Here is a 19,916-nt window from a genome sequence, read left to right on the forward strand (position 1 = left end):
CCCCTTAGCATTCCCTTGTCTTTCCAAAATACAAGTTTTGTCTGGATTGTGTGAGGTTATTTACTCCTCATTTAAAGGACCCAATCATGAGGTGGTTAAACTGTACAAGCATCATACTAGTTTTATACTCCACACAGCTGAATCAATTATGTATTCAGGCAATGGCTTTCAGTACAAGGCACAACAGCTGGAAGTCGAAGAAGAGTCACTAAGTAGCACAGAAGGACCAAACAAATACATGGGTAACAATATTGTCTTCAAGCTTGTCCTTGTCCTGGTGTTTAATATGCCTTTTGTCGCTGCACGAAGCTGCCTTCAATTTTGGAACAGTGGGGGTTTAAACTGCATTTTGTTTTAAGCATAAAAAGCATGCTGTTTTAATTTCTGTCCCCACTGAGAATTCTTGCAGGTTGGTTGGCTTTTTACATCTTCACTGCAGAAAATGAACCTATATGTGGCTTAAACAGTACCTACTTATCTTTTTATGACACCTAGTAAGTCATGATGACATCATACTTGATTGTGTCTTTTTAATAAAAACAGTTTAAAGGTCATTATGACCCGTTAATAATAATGCAGCTTCAGAGTTGTTGTTTTTGGAAACACTAGAAGCAAAAGCACCACATAGGAATTTTCAATTCTCCTTCAGTGGCCTCTCCAAAATGTATATACAAGTAACCGAGGTGGGTGGCTGTGAGGTTAAGGCACTCTGGTATGGTCCACTGAGAAGGGGTAGGCACAATGGTGTTTGGTGAGATAAAAAGCAGTTGATTAAAGTCTTCATGGGTATAGCCCAACGCCAGCCAAAACTCTGTGACTAAGCCCTGGAGGGGTAAAACTTAGAGAAGAGGAGTGGAGTCTGTCAGTGAAGTGCTTATTCTCTAACAAACAATAAGACATCTTGAAAGGTGGCTTTTTCAGAACATTTGTAGAATTCAGGAAGCAGATGGACCCTGATAGATAATCTGCCCTCGTGACTGCTAGTGTGTAGATAACAGTCCACCTGGAGTGGCAAACCACTACAGCAGACCTAAAGTATGCCTTGGATACCCAAGTACCTGTAGGATGTCAAGAGTGTATTTCTGTGTCCTTGGCTGGGGTTGGGGCTTCAAACTTTTTGCAGGAAGTTTTTTTTATTGGACCTAAATGTACTTTTGCTGTTTTTGTCAGATTTGGGGTCATTTTTTACGATTAGTCTTGGCTGCCTATTTTAGTTAGAGCCTCAATAATGCAATGTGTAAATGTAACACATTATTTGGCTTCTTTATTTGTTTTCATTTAGGTTGGTTAGTACCCGTTTCAAACAAAAAGTCCCTGATCACCATGAATAAAGAATACAAACAAAATCTAGTTTTCCAGACAATAAACTCCAAATTTTCCAGCAGCAAGCCACTCACTTGAACACATTTTATGATGCAATTATGTGTATCTAAATGATTGTATTCAGGATGTAGAGATAATATTCATTTTGCAGGATTTCTTTAAAGCTATAGATCTGAATTTAAACTGAGCTGGGAGACAAACTCTCGTTAAACACCTTCCTTCATTTCTGTCATCAAAAGTCTCCTGGCATTTAAACATTAAAATTTATGTACAGCGCTGTGTTATATGTCGGCTCTATATAAATAATGTGTAATATTAATGTAAAACTGTGGTCCTATAACACTCTTGTCACCAGGGCTTCTTGCTTACTTATACACTGTTCCCAGTGCTGAGGTCTTTGGCTGTAAATGTTGCTGCTTGAGGATCCTTTCAGCATCTAGAAGTAACAGATGTCATCACAAGTTGACAAGCAGTGGTGTCACATGCACATTTTTAGCATTGGATTAGCAGTCCCTGCACCTAGAGGTGGTGCTGGCAAAAAAAACATTGATTTTTTGGCTACTAGGCCATTTTAGCAGGTCAAGAAGGAACACTAGGCCGGACTCTCTCTTGAGTCCCATGCTGATGGCTCCGCCCCACCAGGAACGCCCCTGAAGGGAAATCCTTCTACCCTGCAATGCATACACAGGAGAGGGAATGTGGAACGCCCCTAAAGGGAAATCCTGAAAGGAAATCCCTCTCCTTTGCAATTCATATGGTGGACAGGGAATGTCCCCTTACCCCGGCGGTGGAAGTGTTAACGCTGGCTGCGGTAAATAGAGAAAGGAGGCTCAAGAGCCGGATGCAGCTCTGGAGCCACAGGTTGACGACCGCTGCCAGCTGGGATTATGCCGGATCGACCAGGGGGGCATTAGGCCGGAACGGACTACTGGCTGGGCCGTATCTGGTCTAAAGGCCGGAGTTTGCCTACCCCTGCTGTACAGGTTTCTCTTATAGGTAGGGTTCCTTTCTTTCTGAGCAGCATCTGGATGAAGATCACCCTGCTCATCATACAAGAATGGGGGACAATAACCTAATATGCTAGATCACATTGAATAATATTTGTAATAAAAAGTGGTGAACATAAAATATTTTTTTTAATCTTTTGCTTATAGCTTGCTAACCAGTAATAGATTTACCATATAATAAGGGTCAAAGGCAGGGCCATAACCAGCATAACCAGTGGTCTAGGCCACATTTCCAAATTCTCAATGTAAAGTAAGTTTTTGCACTGTGGGAAAATTTTGTTCTCCCCAAATTAGATGTTGGGGGTTTTGTTGCTAAATTTGGAAACTCTCTTTATGGATACCTGCTGCGCTCTCCTCTTTTCACTTTAATTGCAGTCATTCAGTGCCTGTTATTCATGGATCCGTCAGGACCACTAACCAAGGAATGGGAGAGTTTAGACCCTCTAGAAATATTTTAAATTTGTTTAGATGAAAAAGGACATTAGGATTGATTTACTAAAGGAGTCAAATTATGTCGAATCATTTGAAAGAAAATGTAAAAAAACATTAGGAATAATGCATTTCTTTGCTAAGAGAACAGCCGGAAATCAAATAAAGTCTTCTTTTACTTCTGGCTTACAGCTACTCATGGGCATACTATTGAGGAGTTTTAAAACAGCATTCATATTTGTCACCAGCATCTGGATTTATTATCTAGAAGAGTCTTTTCTCCTTGTATAAAGTAATTACTGAGCAGGGAGATGTGTTGCTACACAAGATAAACATATGCTAGCCTTTTGGACTCATACTGCTAAGGTTGAAGATATAGACCCATCAATCCCACATTTTCCCTCGTCCCATTGACTTGAAATATCCTACACAGATCAACTTAAGTGTACTGCTGGGCAGGGCAAGAATCCCCAGAATTATTTAAGGTCTGTAGGACCCCTGAATCCAAGAAGCCTAGCATGACTAACCGCTGGAGTGTGTTCTACAGATTAAAAAACAAATAATGACTGCTGTTGTGCTAATACTCATCAAAACTACAGGGGAAGGTTGATTTTTTTTTCTGCCATTGACTGATGCCCAGGTGATTCCTTTAATACATCTAGATTTTATTTATCCTCTACCACTGTCTGCAAGGCCTTGCATTAAATAACCCCTGTAAACTTGGATGTACTTTATTAGGTACTGTAATTTTAAAGCTACCCTAGCTTGCCCTAAAATAAAAAAAAGCAAAGCATAAAGTTATAGTTTATTTTTTATTTATTTTTCCTCAGCCAGGGTACAAGTAGAAACAACAGAACTCAGAATGTATAACTCATACAAATACCTGAGCCAAACTACAGAGTATAAAATGTTATCATAGACAATAAAAGCAATGTTTTTTACTGTCAAAAGAAAGCTGTCATGTGTTCCTAACTATATGGCTGAAGTTTGTGGATACTTTACTATCCAACATACATGAACGTGTTTGACATCCTATACCAAAATTATGAGTTGGCCCTTTTTGGAAGCTAGGTCAGCCTCCACTCATGTGATTAGGCTTTCCATATGAGTTAGCAGTATGTCTGTGTGAATTTAAGCCCATTTAGCCAAAAATGGATTTGTGAGGTCAGGTGGTAATTTTGAGAGGAAGACTTGGCTTACAATTTGCCCTCCAATAATCTCAAAGGTGTTCAGTGGAGTCGAGGTCGGGGCTAAGTGCAGGTCCTATGTACAGCCATGTTGGAAGGGCCTTCCCCAAGTTAATTCCAAAAGGTTGGAAGTGACAAGTTGTCTAAAAGGTCTTTGGGTGCTCTTGCATTAGCAGTACTCTTAATTGTAAACAATCATTTAGAGGGGTGTATGTCCTAACCCCACATTCTAGCTGTCCACATTCCCTGCCTTCACATTCTCCTGCTTGATCCCCAAGAAATATCTGTTGCTAAAGAATATGGGGAAATATGTGTTTCACTCCATTTTCTTTCACAATGCACAGCTCCATGCATGAGTGGCCAAGCACCAGGTCTAAAGGTTGTCATGTGGGGGCCAAAAGGGCTTGTTTGTGTTTAAGCTCTGACTTGAACATTCCATGTGGTAGGCAAGCACTAAAAACAAAAATACAGTTTCCCAGAAAATAAGACCTACCCCGAAAATAAGCCCTAGCATGATTTTTCCAAACTTTTGAGGATGCTCGAAATCTAAGCTCTACCCCGAAAAGAAGCTACAATATATATAAATACATGGACAAAATGTACACATTTAGGTAAAGCATTATTGCTAGACATTAGAAATGGTCAATGGCTCTAAAGGAAATTGAGTCACAAGAAAATCAAGATGGAATTCAGGGTTTGGAGAGTTATGATGATGTTCCAGAATGTGATGACATGACTTTATTTGAATAAATTTAATTTTTTGTTCATGAATAAATGTCGATTGTTTTCATGAAAAATAGGACATCCCCTGAAAATAGTCCCTAATGCATTTTTGGAGCAAAAATTAAACACTGTCCTATTTTTGGGAAAACAGAGTAATATGCTTTGCAGTAAACCTTGCTTTTATTCAGCAGGTCTCTTATCTGAGCCCATAAAGTTTCTGAAATCCTGCAAGCACATTGTACAGAATGTTTATGGTCATTTATTAACTCCATATACCCCACAGTCCAACAAGACCATACAATTGTCTATTACTGGCTAGGCTTGTTGATTGGCCAAGCTCTAAATCAAAAGGAGAGGCCTCTATGACGTAGGTGTCTGATATAGAACTCTACCAAATGCACTGAAGAATATTTGTCTCTTTAAGGGTATGATATTTATTAACTACTAGATGAACATGACATATTTCCTTAAGGGGTTGTTCAGCTAAAACAAAGTCTGGCATTTGTTAGTCCACAGTGTGTGAACAGAAAGGACCCATCTGGATCTAATCTTTGATCAATTCACTAAAGGTTTTGTTGCAGACCTCCTAAATTTACCACATGTAGCTATTATCTTTTTCATGTAGAAAAATTACACATTTACCAATACAGTTACAATTCATTTTTGTTAATTGATTGTGAAGTGAAAACTACCATGATTTTAAGTTTGTTGCTTCGTGAATTGATGCTATTGCAGGCTTAGCAAGCAATTGGTATGGAGTGCTGGTAAGAGAGATTAGACAGGTTGTTGCTGACTGCTAGGGGGTGTGCAGGGAAACCTTTTTTTTTTTTGTGAATTTGTAAAGTTCCCCTCTCAGTGTGTTTCAACCATGTGGCTTTTGAATGATCTAGCATACTAAAAGTACACCAATATAATAGCAATAGCATTTTTTTATACAAAATCAATAAAACTATGTTCGAACACATAATGGTTAAAGGAGATTGGAGCATAACATGTGTATTGCAGCACCCCTCATTGTTGTAAAGGACTTATAATACATCTCCAGTCTGCCTACAACCATTCCTTCATATCACAATCTTATTTGTGTTTAAATAGTATTGTCAAAGATACAGTAAAATGCAAATCCATATACTATTTGTAAGTTACCCTTGGGCAGACTGTTCTCATTATCCATGTCCTCAGAATATTGTAAAGTTATTTGAACTGATTTCAAAATATGGTGCAAAAGTGCTTTAATGTATCTGAAGTTTGAGTGGGGGTATGTCTTATATCTTAGAGGTAAATTGTGTCTTTAGGTTTATGGTCTTAAATACCTTTCAATCATCATATAGTTGTATTTGGTTTGACTTGATTCTTAAATATGAGATCATCCTCCTCTGCAGGATCCGTTTTCATGTTTGGCTAACCTTTGGAAGGAAGCCTGGATATGTGGTCCTCTGTGACCTCCATTCCCCCCAGGCTTGGTTGTGTTGAGGCTCTTCAGCCCACTCTTCTCTCTGTCTATGGAATTGCAATTTATTGTATCATTGCCAAAACTAATAGAGGATATTAGAGCTAGGTGTCTTGTAATATACATTCTCCTTTTACTTTTTTTTAGATTGCACATACTTTTAGTGTATGTATTATTATTTTGCTTGACGTGTACCTTCAAAATCTTGTACTTTTAATATGTGCATATGTTATGGCAAGTAATGTTGGGATAAAATGTCTAACAATGACGTTAGATTTGAGTAATGTAGTGTGAATGCTGGAAATAGGTCTTATCTTCAGAAATGGTCACCATGTTAGTGGAGTTTTTTCAGCGGCTGCTGGGACAAGTACAAATTTCAGGTTTTTTTATTAAACATACAGTTATATTTTTACTTACTAATGACTAGCTGAAGCTGACATATCAGTTTTAGGAGAGGCTGAAGAACTTTTCACTCTCAGCAGCTCAGTATTCGCACACATAGTACATCCTCCGGGAGCAGTCATTGTCCCACCACTTTCCATCATCTGAGGAGATGGACACACAGTTTTCCAGGACTCCACCGTTTGGCTGTGTCACTAAGTGATCTTTGTACCAGTTAAAATAAGAAACCCGATGCCCATTCTCAAACAGGTATAATCCATCAGATCGACGATCATTAATGCCAATCCATACAGGCCAGTTAAAGGGGTAGAAGGCATCATGAACGTATTGTGCCACAGCTGCAAATTCTTGCTGATCAATAGGCATTGCCAGGTTTCCCCCACGGCTGTAGCACAGCTTTTGTGCTGTATCATAGTCTTCAAAATGTTGGAAGATGAGGTAACACTTACGTATGTATCTCTTGCCTTTCATACAACCTACAAAACACAAGAAGAACAAACATTATTGGCATTAGTATCAGTATGTGAAAATAGCAGTTGTAAAAACCTATAGTTATACTACAATACTACATTTATTTGAAAAGAAGTCTTGTCTGAGCTCACTGCTAACTATAATTAACCAAAAACATTTATACAAAATTTGCTGTCTGGATTGCATAACAAAACTAAAATCTTTGTTAATTCAGTTTCACCATCTTCAGGCAGCCTGAACAGGGTGTTCAGTAGGAGACAGGTCAGTCATAATTTGAGAAACTTGCAGTGTCTTATTTGGCTGAAATTTCTTTTTTGATGGAGAAGATAAAGGAAGTTAATAACAGCACACACACCGATCTTTGAGTTTTAATGCTGCAATGTTACAACTTGTAATCTGTATCTAAACCATATATACAGTCATGTGAAAAAATTAGGACACCCTATGAAACTTGTGTGTTTTTGTAACGTTCTTGGGCATATGGATATTTAGTCTCAATTTTTATAAAATGCAATTTCTGGTATAAGGAATAAATTAGGACAGCCCCACTTAATATGGCTCAAACCACACACATGATGCACATGATTAGAACATCGTTACTCATGCATTCCCAAATACTTAGCATTTTGAAGCAGGTTTGCCCTTCTGAAACCTCCGACATTTAGTGTGGTTTGCTCCTGGCTGTTGAGGAGGGGAAGAAAAGAGCTGTCTGAGGCCTTCAGAAAGAAGGTTGTAGCAGCCTATAAGTCATAAGGGATTTAAAAAGATCTCAAAAGAATTTGAAATCAGCCATTCCACTCTCCAGAAAAAAGTGGAGGACTTTCATAACAGCTGCCAACATGCTCAGATCTGCCCTCACATGCAAGTTCCACAAGATGCTAAAAGAAGTCTCCAAAAACCCGAAAATGTCATCATGGGAGCTACAGCAGGCTCTTGCTACTGTTGATGCGAAAGTGCATGCCTCTAGACTTGGAAAGAGACTGCACAACTTTATCTTGCATGGAAGGTGTGCAAGGAGGAAACCTTTGCTCTCTAAGAGAAACATCAAGGCCAGGCAGAAGTTTGCCAGAGGGAAATTCTGGAATAATATTCATTGGACTGATAAGTCTAAAACTGAATTAATTGGACACCAGAACAGAGTTTTGGTGTAAACCATATATTGGATTCCTGGAAAAGAACTTCATACCAACTGTGAAGCAAGGAGGTGGAAGTGTCAAGGTTTGGGGATGCTTTGCTGGCCAGCTCACATTCATAGAATTTACCATGAATTCTATGGTGTATCACAGAGTGCTTGGGGAACATGTGAGACCATCTGTAAGGAAAAAAAGCTGAAGTGGACATGGACCCTGCAACATGACAATGACCCAAAACATACCAGTAAATCCACCAAGGACTGGCTTGATACTAAGAAATGGAGAGTCCTGGAGTGGCCGAGTCATATCCCAGATCTTAATCCTATTGAGATGCTGTGGGGTGAGTTAAAATGGGTTGTACATGCAAGAAACTCTCAAACATCTCACAGCTGAAAGAATTCTACATTGAAGTGTGGGGCAAACTTTCCTCAAACCCATGTCCTAGACTGGTAGATGGCTACAAGAAATGTCTCATTGCAGTTATTTCAGTCAAAGGGGCTAGCTAATTGGAGTAGGGTGTCCTAAATTTTTACACATTTACACATTTATGTTGATATATTTTGTTTAATGAAAAAATCAAAGTTAATTTTTGTTTACTGCAATTAAGTCACAGTTTGACTTTTGCAATGCTGAGACTTTCAAACATGGTGGAGGGAGACCCAGAAACTTTACCTAATATGCCATCCTGAAATTTCAGATGGTGATCCTGCAATTTTTCCATTGTAGATAAAAATGTTTTCTCAGGTGAACAGAACAGAAAAATGTATTCAGACTGGCCCCAAGGTGTCCACGGTTTCTAACATCAGCTAAATATACCATTCACAGTGATTTTTCAGCAAAAATAAACATTTTAAACCTTTTAAATATAAAAAAAGACTGCTCCAACCAGAATCTGTTAGAATCTGAAATTTCCAGTCCTGAGTACGTCTACTAGGCGTAGGACAGTCATAGGCGATAGTAAATTTTGTATTTTTTTCGTATTACATTGCTACATTAAATCAACACTTGACCAACCTGCAAATATAATTTATTTATTGCCACTTGTCCAAGTGCTCTGTGGGTTATGACAACATTCTCTCTGGTCTGATATATCAGTTAATATGTTTAAAAAACACATACACAAATCCTTCTTCTAACTTTAATAATGCTTCCAGTGCCAGACACAGCCAACACTGGGCTCCTGTGAAGAACTGCCCAACAATTTGGGCCCACATGCAGTTGCACACTTTGCACCTCCCTATGTCTATCCCTCAATGCTTCTATTGTTGTAATTAATAGTAAAGCAATACAAACCTTTGAATTGGCTTTACTGCCCAGTGTCAGGGGCCCAGAAAACTTTGTCTACCTGTTTTGCTACACTGTTGTTGTAAGTTGTGCATTTCTGAATGATTACATTTTATTCAGCATGTAAAAGAGAGTCCCACAGGAAAGTGGAGGAAGACATAATTAAAACAAGAAATAAGCTTGATAAACAACAGCCCAACACATGTTGCTTCTTGGCATTCCTACCTTCAATCTGTCCAATCTGTCTCTGATTCCTGAGATTCATTTCTGACACAGTGGTGATGGAATCCTCTGCTTCGCTGAGTTTATTCCGCATCTTAGAAAGACTCTGATACATCTGAGACACTTTAACATCCAAGCCATAGAACTGGACGTTAAGACGATGAATTGCAGATTCAATGCCACTCAGTCTAGACACTGTAATTGAGAAGAAAAGGAAAAGCTAAAAGGAAAGGTACCCTGGGAAAAAGAAAAAAGGATAACTGCATCCTAATTTACACTACGTGTTCACAAGCCATTACTAGAGACACAATATATATATATATATATATATATATATATATATATATATATATATATATATATATATATATATATATATATATATTCCTGCAGTCTGAATTTATACATGTCATGTCCATAAAATGTATAATGTCCTAAAATGTATTAGACCATCACCGCACTTGGTGCAACAATCCTTGTGCCCATGCTTTATAGGCGACACTGACACATGTTGTTACATCACAAAGTATGTTTTAAATGTTTAAAGCATAGGTTATGCATGAATCGTAACATATATAATGTGTAATAAAAGAATAGCGTTTGTAGAATTTGCAGCTAGCAGCATTTGCAGATGAATCCATGTTTAAACTTTATTGCAACAATTTAGTGGCACATGGATGGTTGCATGCATACCATTGTAGGAACTATTATTTTGAGAGCCAGGATTATAACCCTTTTCAACATAATTGTACTGCAACAATCTCAAATATTAAATTGTTATGCATGCTATTATATACACCATTAAAGTGTATAGGACATTTAATAAATAAAATAAAGCATTTCCAACAAAAGAAAGAGAGATACTACCTCCAGTTCACCTAACTAGCAGTTAGGCTCAGCCATATAGGTCAATATATTGAAAGTCTAATGATTGCATTGTGTAAGTTTCAACATGTGCTGTCAGCAATACAACAGTAGATTCTAGGTTTTTTGTGCTGTATTTTTGATGGAGTGAGGGGGGGAAAGAAGAAAGTGGGGTACTAAACTTAAGGTAAACAAGGGGTGGAATGGGGGCCTATATTCCGATGGGGGGCTATCAGATCAGTCTGTAGGCTTCCATTATTTGTATGTTGAGTTTTGATAGGTTCTTGTGTGAATTAGGTATGGGGTATGTGGGTATTAAGAGATATTATTTTGGTATGGGAAAAGACAATGATAAAGGGAGTAAAAGAGAAAAAAAGAGAAAAAAGGGAAAAAAAGAGGTGAAGGAAAGGATACAGGAAAAAAGTAGAAAGTTGTAAATCCCTGTTAATAAGAGTTACCTGAGGCTTAGATAAAATGAGGCTTGGTAATGGAGGGGTTGTAAGTACATTTAACTGTGCGCAATACTTAAATCGTACTGTGATTTACGCACCCTTTATTTCCTACACTTTCTGTGTTTCACACTCCTGGGTCCTGCACTCTGTGTTTACACAATTCAGTGCATAATATACTGTTTTGTGTGTGTTTAACTATATACAGTATACATTACAGTGTATATTTCAACATAGTGGAATAGAATGGAAAGATATGTTAAAGTTTGTACATAATTGTCTGTTGTCACCTGTGGTATAGCTAATAAAGCATACTTTGTAGGTAAAAATGCACACCCAGAATTCAGTGCAATGCGCACCGCCTAATTCCTAGCAACACCCTGGAGCTCCTCCGGTTTTAATTTTATTAAAAGCTTACAATTGTATGTGCTATTGAGGCAGTATGCTGTTTGCTTTTTACTCATTTCACCTGTATAGGAAACAAGAGAAATGAAAAGATAGTTTCGTATTGATTGAACCATAGTGAGTCTTTCAATCTGTCTCAATAACTCCTGCATAAGCTTTTCCCTATTGTTCATTTTCTCATGGACTAATTGATGGGCAATCCATAGAGGTCAATACAGCTGATTAGCACTGCATTTATCTGGCTGCGAGGGCCAATATGAACAAAGCACTGCAGATCTTTGGGTTGATGAAATACATGTCCTAATTTGAGACCTACTTTTTCATTAACTCTAGGGGATATATTTAGAAATAATTTGCATTGTAAATTTGTTTAAGGAAAGTGTTTATTTATTCTGTGCTTATTTGCAAGTGTACTCAAAAGGTAACTAGGGTTGAAGGAATGTACTTTAATGTACAGTTATGTCTACTTTAAAGGCCAGCAGGAGGTGAGTATTACGAATTATATCTAATGAACACATTGGGCCTGATTTAATAAAACTTTATAGCTGGAGAAGATGCACTTTCATCAGTGAACCTGGGTGATCCAGCAAACCTGATATTGATTTCTTAAGTCATTTGTTATTTGTTAGCAAATGTTTTCAATCCTTGGCCAGAACCATCCCAGGTTTGCTGGATCACCAAGCTTCACTGATGAAAGTGTATCCTCTCCAGCCTTGGAGAGCTTCAATAAATCCGGGCCATTGTATTACGTCTGGTTACTAAGGTACATGGTGGGTGTGCTCCTATTTCCTACTGGTTGTTATAAGTCTATGTAGTGCACTACTCAGTACATTCGGCTTTATTTGCCTAATACATTTCAAATACAACAAAGTACATTCACTCATCTTCATACACACAACAAATAGACAAGTGCTTTTGTTAATTAAATTCACAATGCTAATTGTTTATAAATATACCACTAACTGTTGGGGAAGGTGTACCTAAAATTTATATTTGCTTGCACTGTAAATGAAAGCAGATTCTTCCTTAAGCTTTTATATTGGCATGGAAATGCTCCAAGGCTGTAATATATTCCGTTGCTCACACTTCCACGTCATACCATCTTGATAGCTTTTTTTTCTGTGTTAATATTTTTACAAAATATAGTCATACCATTGTTATTTGTTTCCTGTGGTTCAGATCCAGTGTGCTGAATTTTAAAACTAATGTTTTCAGTGATACTTCTTGACATACATGAGCATCTCACATTTATGTAGCATGGTAATAATCATGCTTTCTGTCTATGTGGAACTACTAAAGAAAATAAACCAATACCACAGCCCATGCTGAAAAACCAATCTCTGCTTTTTCCCAGCTTAGTTGTGGAAAAAAATGATCTGAGAAAGCAGTTTTATCTTTGCTTGTGGCTCAGAATACATGTATGACCTCAGAGTCTAGGCTGCTGGCTCTGTGGTTTGTGGTGTGCTCTTGGAGTCCTGGTGAGTTTTGTAGAGAAGGTGAGTCGCTTAATTCCCTGTCTTGCATAAATGTCACTGGGGCATTTCCTGCATGATTATCTCCTGAAAGCTGCAACACAGATACCGACTGTTACATCTTCTAGGGACAAATGTTCATTGTACAGATGTAACCCTGGTAACAACCCCCATAGGTTTACTCTCAGTTTGAGTTAAGCTGCAGCTACAATCCGTGAGATGTTAACACTTTCCAGGAACCATTGCATCTACACTAAAGTGCACTCGCCTTCATTGAAAAAAAATTAATATGTATCAATCTTTGTAAAGCTGAACTTCAGAAAACAAATATTATGCTTGCAGTAGGACTTTAATAAGTTTAGGTGGAATGTATGTACCTTACCCCTCAATCCACCAGTTGTATTCCTAAAGGTTACCAGAGTTGATAGTACAGCTTTAGGTATTTCCGGTGTGACTTCGCACCTACCCACCTTTTTTGTGCATGTGAAGAATCACTGTCGTCATTTCTCTTGAGGAATGTTGGGAATGTCACTAGAATGGAATCTCTGTGGCTTAAGAACTCATGCTGGTGGTCAGTGGTATGATGCCATGCTGTCTCCTTGAAAACAGTCTGTAACAGGCAGCATGTGTGGGCTGAACATGTGCCAGTATGGGTAGCAGTATCCTTTCTTCCAACCAGCACTATACATGTTCCACATCAGTTATGTAATAATACTTACAGTAACTCCAAAGCTACAAACAAGAAGTAGTGTATCGCCCAATACTATGTCGTATTAAAGGTACATGGTACCCTCAGTTTTTGTAACCTGTATTAGAAAAAAAAAGTGACCCTGTCAGGTGAAAACTCCTAAAGTGAACCTTTCACTCAGAGAGTATGTGTGCTGCTATTTTTGAGACGGTTCTAAAAATACCAACTCCATAGGTGATGATCTAACCCAGGGGTCTGTAAACTCCGGCCTTTAGGTCAGATACGGCCTAGTCGGTAGTTCGTTCCGGGCTAACGCCCCCTGCCCGATCCGGCCTAATGCTGGCCGGCAACCCGCGGCTCCGGAGTGGCGGGTTGCCAGCGGATCGGCCAGGTGGCGTTAGGAACTACCAGCCCGAGCCGCTGGAGCTCTGGTGCTGCCCCCTTGCGGTTGCTGCCTTATTTACAGCGGCTGGCGTTGATTCTTCCGCTGCCGCGGTAAATAGGGAAAGCTCCCTGAAGGTAAATCCCTCTCCAACGCAATGCATACCGAAGAGAGGGATTTCACTTCAGGGGGCATTCCCTGGTGGTGGGCAGAGCCATTAGGGCGGGTCCGGCCTAGTGTGCTTCCGCCCACCCCATAAGGGGCCTAGTGGCCATAACATTTTGCAAACCCCTGATCGAAACCCATGAGAATGCAGCTCAGGCGTTCAGCTAATTGCCACACAGTTATCCAAATGCTTGTTTTATGTCCCTGACATTACTAAAACCAAAAGATTAGCTTTACAGTCAGACAACTAGCATTTTTGAGAACAAGAATGGTGGAGTGGGGTGGGCGATGGACTAACAAGCAATCTGTGCTTTAACAAAACAATGGTAGCTGGCTTTTCAAACATTTGACAGGTCTGGAAGCAGGAAAAAGGAATAAAGGTGTGTCTCAGGCCATTCTAATAGATTCTACGTCATGTGGATAAGGGGATATAAATAGGGGGGCACCTTACTTCAGCTCCTCAGGTGATTCCACCCTTTGAGCAAGTGAAGCTCCCTTCCCCAATTACGCTTTCTTTGTCCCATTTTATGTGGTTTGTCTCCTCTTTATATGAGGGAGGCTCGTTGTGTTTTAAGGTAAATAATTTATTTTGAGTCATAATGATTGGGAAAAAAGTTGGTGGTTATTGTGATAAGTTATTAAAGTGATTGTATTTATTAGAAAAATATTTAAACCATAAAGTGCCACGGTCAATTTTATCCATAAAAAATTGGAGTTGGTGGGATTTATTTTTCTTATATAATATATGGTTAGGTTTGTACCACCTGCAATACCCATGAGTACAGCAATGAGATTCATAGTCTCTTAGTGGTAGGTTGGGATCAGAATGTACTCCTGTGCATCCAATATGTCTGGCCAATTAAGATGGCTGAACATCAATAATTGTAGAAAAAGGAGGATGATGTAGGCGCCAGTGACAGAACAGGGACCAGTGAATATACAAAAGGAATCTACTTTATCTGTCAGAACCCCAAATAAACTTCAGAACTGGTTGTGCCTTGAATGCTCCATTTTGTGGACTGCTCATCTTATTGCAGCCAGTTACGCTTTCCGCTGTTATGCTGCCTTCTGATGGAGACCCTGCAGATTCCAGGATGTGGATGTGCACTTCACACCTGTGTCTATTTACTCGTGTATTCATCTCCAGCTCATTGTCTAGATATATGTACTCTGCAGCTGGTGTTTGTATCTTGAACTGAGCTTTGTTCTGTCTGCTACTTAGCTTACTTGATCATACATTGTTTTCTGATTCTGTTACCATGTTCTGATATTACCTGTTGGTGCGCTGGTATACAACAAAGTATTCTTAATCCCTGTACCTGTTTGCTTCTGCCTTTCTGGACTTTTGGCACGCATTTACTAGTTCTCTATAAACATCAGCCTAGCCTGTATGGACAGTCACCAGGATTGTTCCAGCATTGTCCAACAGCAATAAGAACATGCATATCAGGTAAAGCCCTGGTGGTGTAGAGGGTCCTCTTATTCAGTGACAATGACATTTTTATTTAATTTCTGTCTATTAGTGCATGTGTATTCAGTGCTGCACACCTCTGGTTATAACTGAACAGCTTTCAGTGTATTTGGAGCTTTGAAGCCTTCAAATGACTTGTACCTTACATCTTCACGTATGCAAGACCATAGTATCCGCAGAGCTAAGATGTCTCTGTTCTTAGCAGAGATGATTTAGCCCTGCTTTTACTAAATTAATGCAGAAATGTTTCTCTGAGTCAGAACTGTTAAGAACCATGAAGTACTTCTAGCAAATGTCCCTGACAATTTAGCATGGAAATTGATTGATGGCCCCTAGTGTTCTGGACAAAGAAGGAGCAACACAAGACTGATGATAATTACTCTTTTCTTTCTGTTCTCTCCTGTCAGCATACTCCCATCTTTAAACTAATAACACAATGCAATGAGCCTGATTTTGCTGCTGCCCTTGTGGGTTAAATTCATTAGTTTGTAATACCTGGTCATTATGAACACCACCACCATGGGTGCAGCATCACTCCAGCCTGGGCTTACAGTACTTTCAGTAAGCAGTATGGACTGGTCACCTGTCTACCCATAGGGAAGAGGTATGTTACCCAACCTGGATTTGGGCTTTAGATTACCGTAATATGAATAGTTTTGGGGTACAAATTGAACAACAGGGAAACAGCCCTGTGGGAGTGTTGCTAAATATCTCATCATATAATTAAATAAACCATCTCCAGAATTACCCTGGATTTAATAATTGCATATAGAAAGCTTGTTAAGTAAACATACTTACTGATATAAGACAAGTTGTCATCTGCTGGTACTGTAGTTGGCACCTGTGTTGTCCTTGCTGCTTCTGTTACCATATTTTCTATAGATATCTCACCATCCTTGTCCTCTTCTTCCTCTAGCACATCTTCCACCTCTGTCTGCTCTTCTTCTGTCTCTTTCTCCTTCACCTCCACCTGTTCTTCTTCTTCTTCTTCATCCTCCTCTTCCTGTTGTGAGTCAATCTCTTTATGTTCCTCTTTCTTGGAAACTGCTAACAATGTGATGTTAAAGGATAACCTTGCTTCAGATTTAGGAGGCATCAGAGGTTTCTCTGGTGGATCTGTGACTTCGAGATGACCTAGCAGGAACTAAAAGACCATGCTTGTGTTGAAAATTGTGCAAATGTTAGCAAATGGGTTTATTTCCTAAACAACACAATTTGTTTTCCTTAAACAACATATCAGAACTTCTGCGACTCATTCCTCCATTACTTAGTCCCTCCTCTTAGCTCCTCTAAATTTATTCTGCTTATATTTGCCTTCCCTGATCCCTCCCTTTCCCACTCACCAACATTTTCATTACCTAACTTATTTTAGACCCAGCAAAACTATTACTGGATATCTGTGAACTACTATGCAATATTATGTAAATTGGGTGCCAAACATAGCTTCCTAAAAACATGTGATAACACCCAGATTTAGAACTAAACCTCCTTGATTAAGAGAACTAAATTCCATTGAATGAAAGGGGTAAGGGTGGAGGCAGTAACAACAGGAAGACAATGGTGAGATGATGGTGGACATTCTTCAGTCATTAAAGCTGATTTTCTGCAGCTTCTAATGCACACTGCCAACAGCACACAGTATGCAATAAAATCATAGTAAATCATTTCAGTACAGGAAAGAAGACTGTACAACTCTACAAGACTGAATGAAAGGCTTGAGTTCAGCTTTGAACCTTTTTAGTAGAATTGCTTTTGAAGGCAAGGATTCAATTTTAGGAATAGATGATTAATGTAATTCCACTCTAGCATTAAAGACTATAAAACACAAACTGAATTAAATAGTGCACACCTAAAGATGTATTCTTATTGCCTTTCCTATTAGAATACCCCATAACCCCTGACATCCCAGACAATCCATTCAGGGAAAAGGTACATTTTAAAGTGTGATTTTTATTCCTTCGGCAGATTTTTTTACTCCACACACTGCCTAAAAAACTCTCTACCAACTCACTGTCACCGAAACATGACACTGCCAGAAACTCCAGATAACATCAACCCCAATCAGAGAGTCCTACCATCTACTTTTTTTGAAATGTCATCTGGGTAGCTTTAGACAGAAGTAATAATAATTTAATAAAACATTTTAATGATTTTCTTTTCCTTTAGAAGTATTTTTTTCTGTAAAATTTCCAGGTTTTCAATCTTAACTAAAATTGTCTGAGCATTTGCTTTAAATCATGCCATTTATTACTATTTTGAGGTTATTTATATAGTCACATGCTACTCTTTCCATGCTGGTATATTAGAGGTAAATTTGGCTACCTTCCAGGACACAGTTAACATTTAAAAAAAAAGTTTTATAAATGTGAGACTTTTGTGCTTCTTCAAATTCTTCACCGCAATGTTTTGTGTTGGGTTCCAAACATTTCCCAATCATTCTTTTGTCACCCAATACATGCCTTAAAGAATACATTATGCACATTGTGATGCATGTTTGAGTTCTGGAATAAAGTATCCAAAAAGTTATTTCAATTGTTCCCAATTGTGTGAAAATATTCTTACCTTTCTCAAGTTTTCCAAAGCAGTACTTTGCTCTTCAGCTGAAATTCGGTTTTCCATTTCAGACTCTTCATCAGCAATTCTGTCCTTGCTCTCCTTTTCCCCGGCTCGGCAGCCAGGGAATTGGCTCAAACACAATAGCATTAGGAAGATGCTTCTCCATAACATCTTAAAGCAAGAAAATAAAGATCTTTCCTCCCTGACAAATAAGATGTCTGGTCATATGTCGGTGACTACAGACAGTGAATTCTGATGCTCAGCTCAGTTTTTTTCTGTCTCTTCTAAACTTTCTTTGTTTCTCCAGCAGAATTCCTCACATGAGGTTGTTCTTAAATACAGGAAATGTCAGGACTTTTTTTTTTCCAAGCGACTGCTGGCAGTGGTCAAAAAGAACATGTTTGGGCCAATAAACACAGTCAAGGGGGAAAGTTTGAGTCGAGTGGGCCTGTCTGTAATATTGTGCTGAAGTTAGTATTTACTGACAATATGTACAACATACGGAATAAAAACAATTGCTAATTTGTGTTCTTCTCTCAGTTAAATGATTTGCAGTATCAGAACACTAAACATTATGTAACACCATAGTTATGTTAGAAACACTAGAACCAGTTCTATAAAAAGAAAAAATAATTTGTACTTAATGGGATCCAAGTACCATAAGGGTCAAAATCATAAACCTTTTCAGAGCCTCATTCTAGCAAACATCTAAATACATTAAGGAGAGAGCTGTTTACCTGCCAAGAATATGTATTCTCGCCCATGCAGTGCTTAGATTTACACAGTTCTGTCGAACAGAACAGCCCTATCTGGCATAGTCAGAGCCCTGATGTTTCCCTGCTGCAGTCAAAATGTATTTAAATTAGATTTAGTAAAAGCACAATATACTCTTTTAATAAATGTTTTAAGTAAAAAATTGTGATTGTTTTTGTTTTAATTTATTTTTCACAGTCACATGACCATACAGCCACCTCTTTTATGCCTGGAGGTATTCCTGCATTGCTTTGGGGTATGTAGTAGAATTAGGTCACCTGGGAAATGTGTTTCACCTTTAAGTAGCAATGTTCCTGCTAGGAGCTTAAAAATCAGGGCTGGCCGGAAAAGCTGAAAACACACCATACAAGCTCATCACAATACCACGGATGATGTGGTCAGAATCAAAACTTAAAGCAGGGGAACTGGAAGGATCACTAAGTATTTCACCAGAAAAAAGCATGTAAACAATAAGGCAAGTTATACCTAACACAGTGTGCACATATATACTTTTATGTGCAATATTCCTTTTTAGTTAACATACACTTTAGGTAACACTTATACATCTTGTCCCTTCACCAACCTGTGACTAGACAATGAAAGGAGAAGCAGCAGACAGAAAAACTAATTTCTATGCTACCATGTTATCTCCTCTTATCAGCATTTTCCTTGCTAACAACTGATTTGCTCCTTCTCATCATCACTCTCCTCTAGTCTGATCCCTGCTGTACATGGACAGCAGGAAACTGATACCAAATCAGATACAGGTTGACAATCAAAAATCTGACAACCTCTGGACCTGAGGAGTGTCGGATTTGTGAAAATTCCGGATTTTTGAAGGTTATACTTACCTCCGCATACAGGTCAGCCTTCCTCTAGCAGCACCCGTGGACATCTGGCACAGTTCCAGAGAGCAGGCAGCAGGGACATCTCAACGTGTATTTAGTTTAGCAAGCACACCTAACAGCTGTTTCCTGCAGAACAGTGCCATGAAAACATTAGTGGCCAAACAGTGTACTACATTGTCTGCATTGAAAATGCAATCTGAAATTCATACCGGTAAACTGAAGGACCTGGATT

General features: G+C 38.7%; 1 protein-coding gene across 1 annotated transcript; it reads right to left on the reverse strand.

The window, feature by feature from the left end:
• Nucleotides 1-3,557: 3,557 nt before the first annotated feature.
• On the reverse strand, nt 3,558-18,472 carry CLEC11A (C-type lectin domain containing 11A). Its single transcript, XM_072426143.1, has 4 exons — nt 18,090-18,472; nt 16,326-16,671; nt 9,635-9,826; nt 3,558-6,997 (listed from the first exon to the last, which is right to left on the reverse strand). The coding sequence occupies exons 1-4, from the start codon at nt 18,252-18,254 to the stop codon at nt 6,603-6,605; spliced, it is 1,098 nt and encodes a 365-aa protein (XP_072282244.1). The 5' UTR covers nt 18,255-18,472; the 3' UTR covers nt 3,558-6,602.
• Between the last annotated feature and the right edge of the window lie 1,444 nt (nt 18,473-19,916).

The sequence above is a fragment of the Pyxicephalus adspersus genome, chromosome 11 (assembly GCF_032062135.1).
Source record: "Pyxicephalus adspersus chromosome 11, UCB_Pads_2.0, whole genome shotgun sequence".
Lineage (NCBI taxonomy): Eukaryota > Metazoa > Chordata > Amphibia > Anura > Pyxicephalidae > Pyxicephalus > Pyxicephalus adspersus.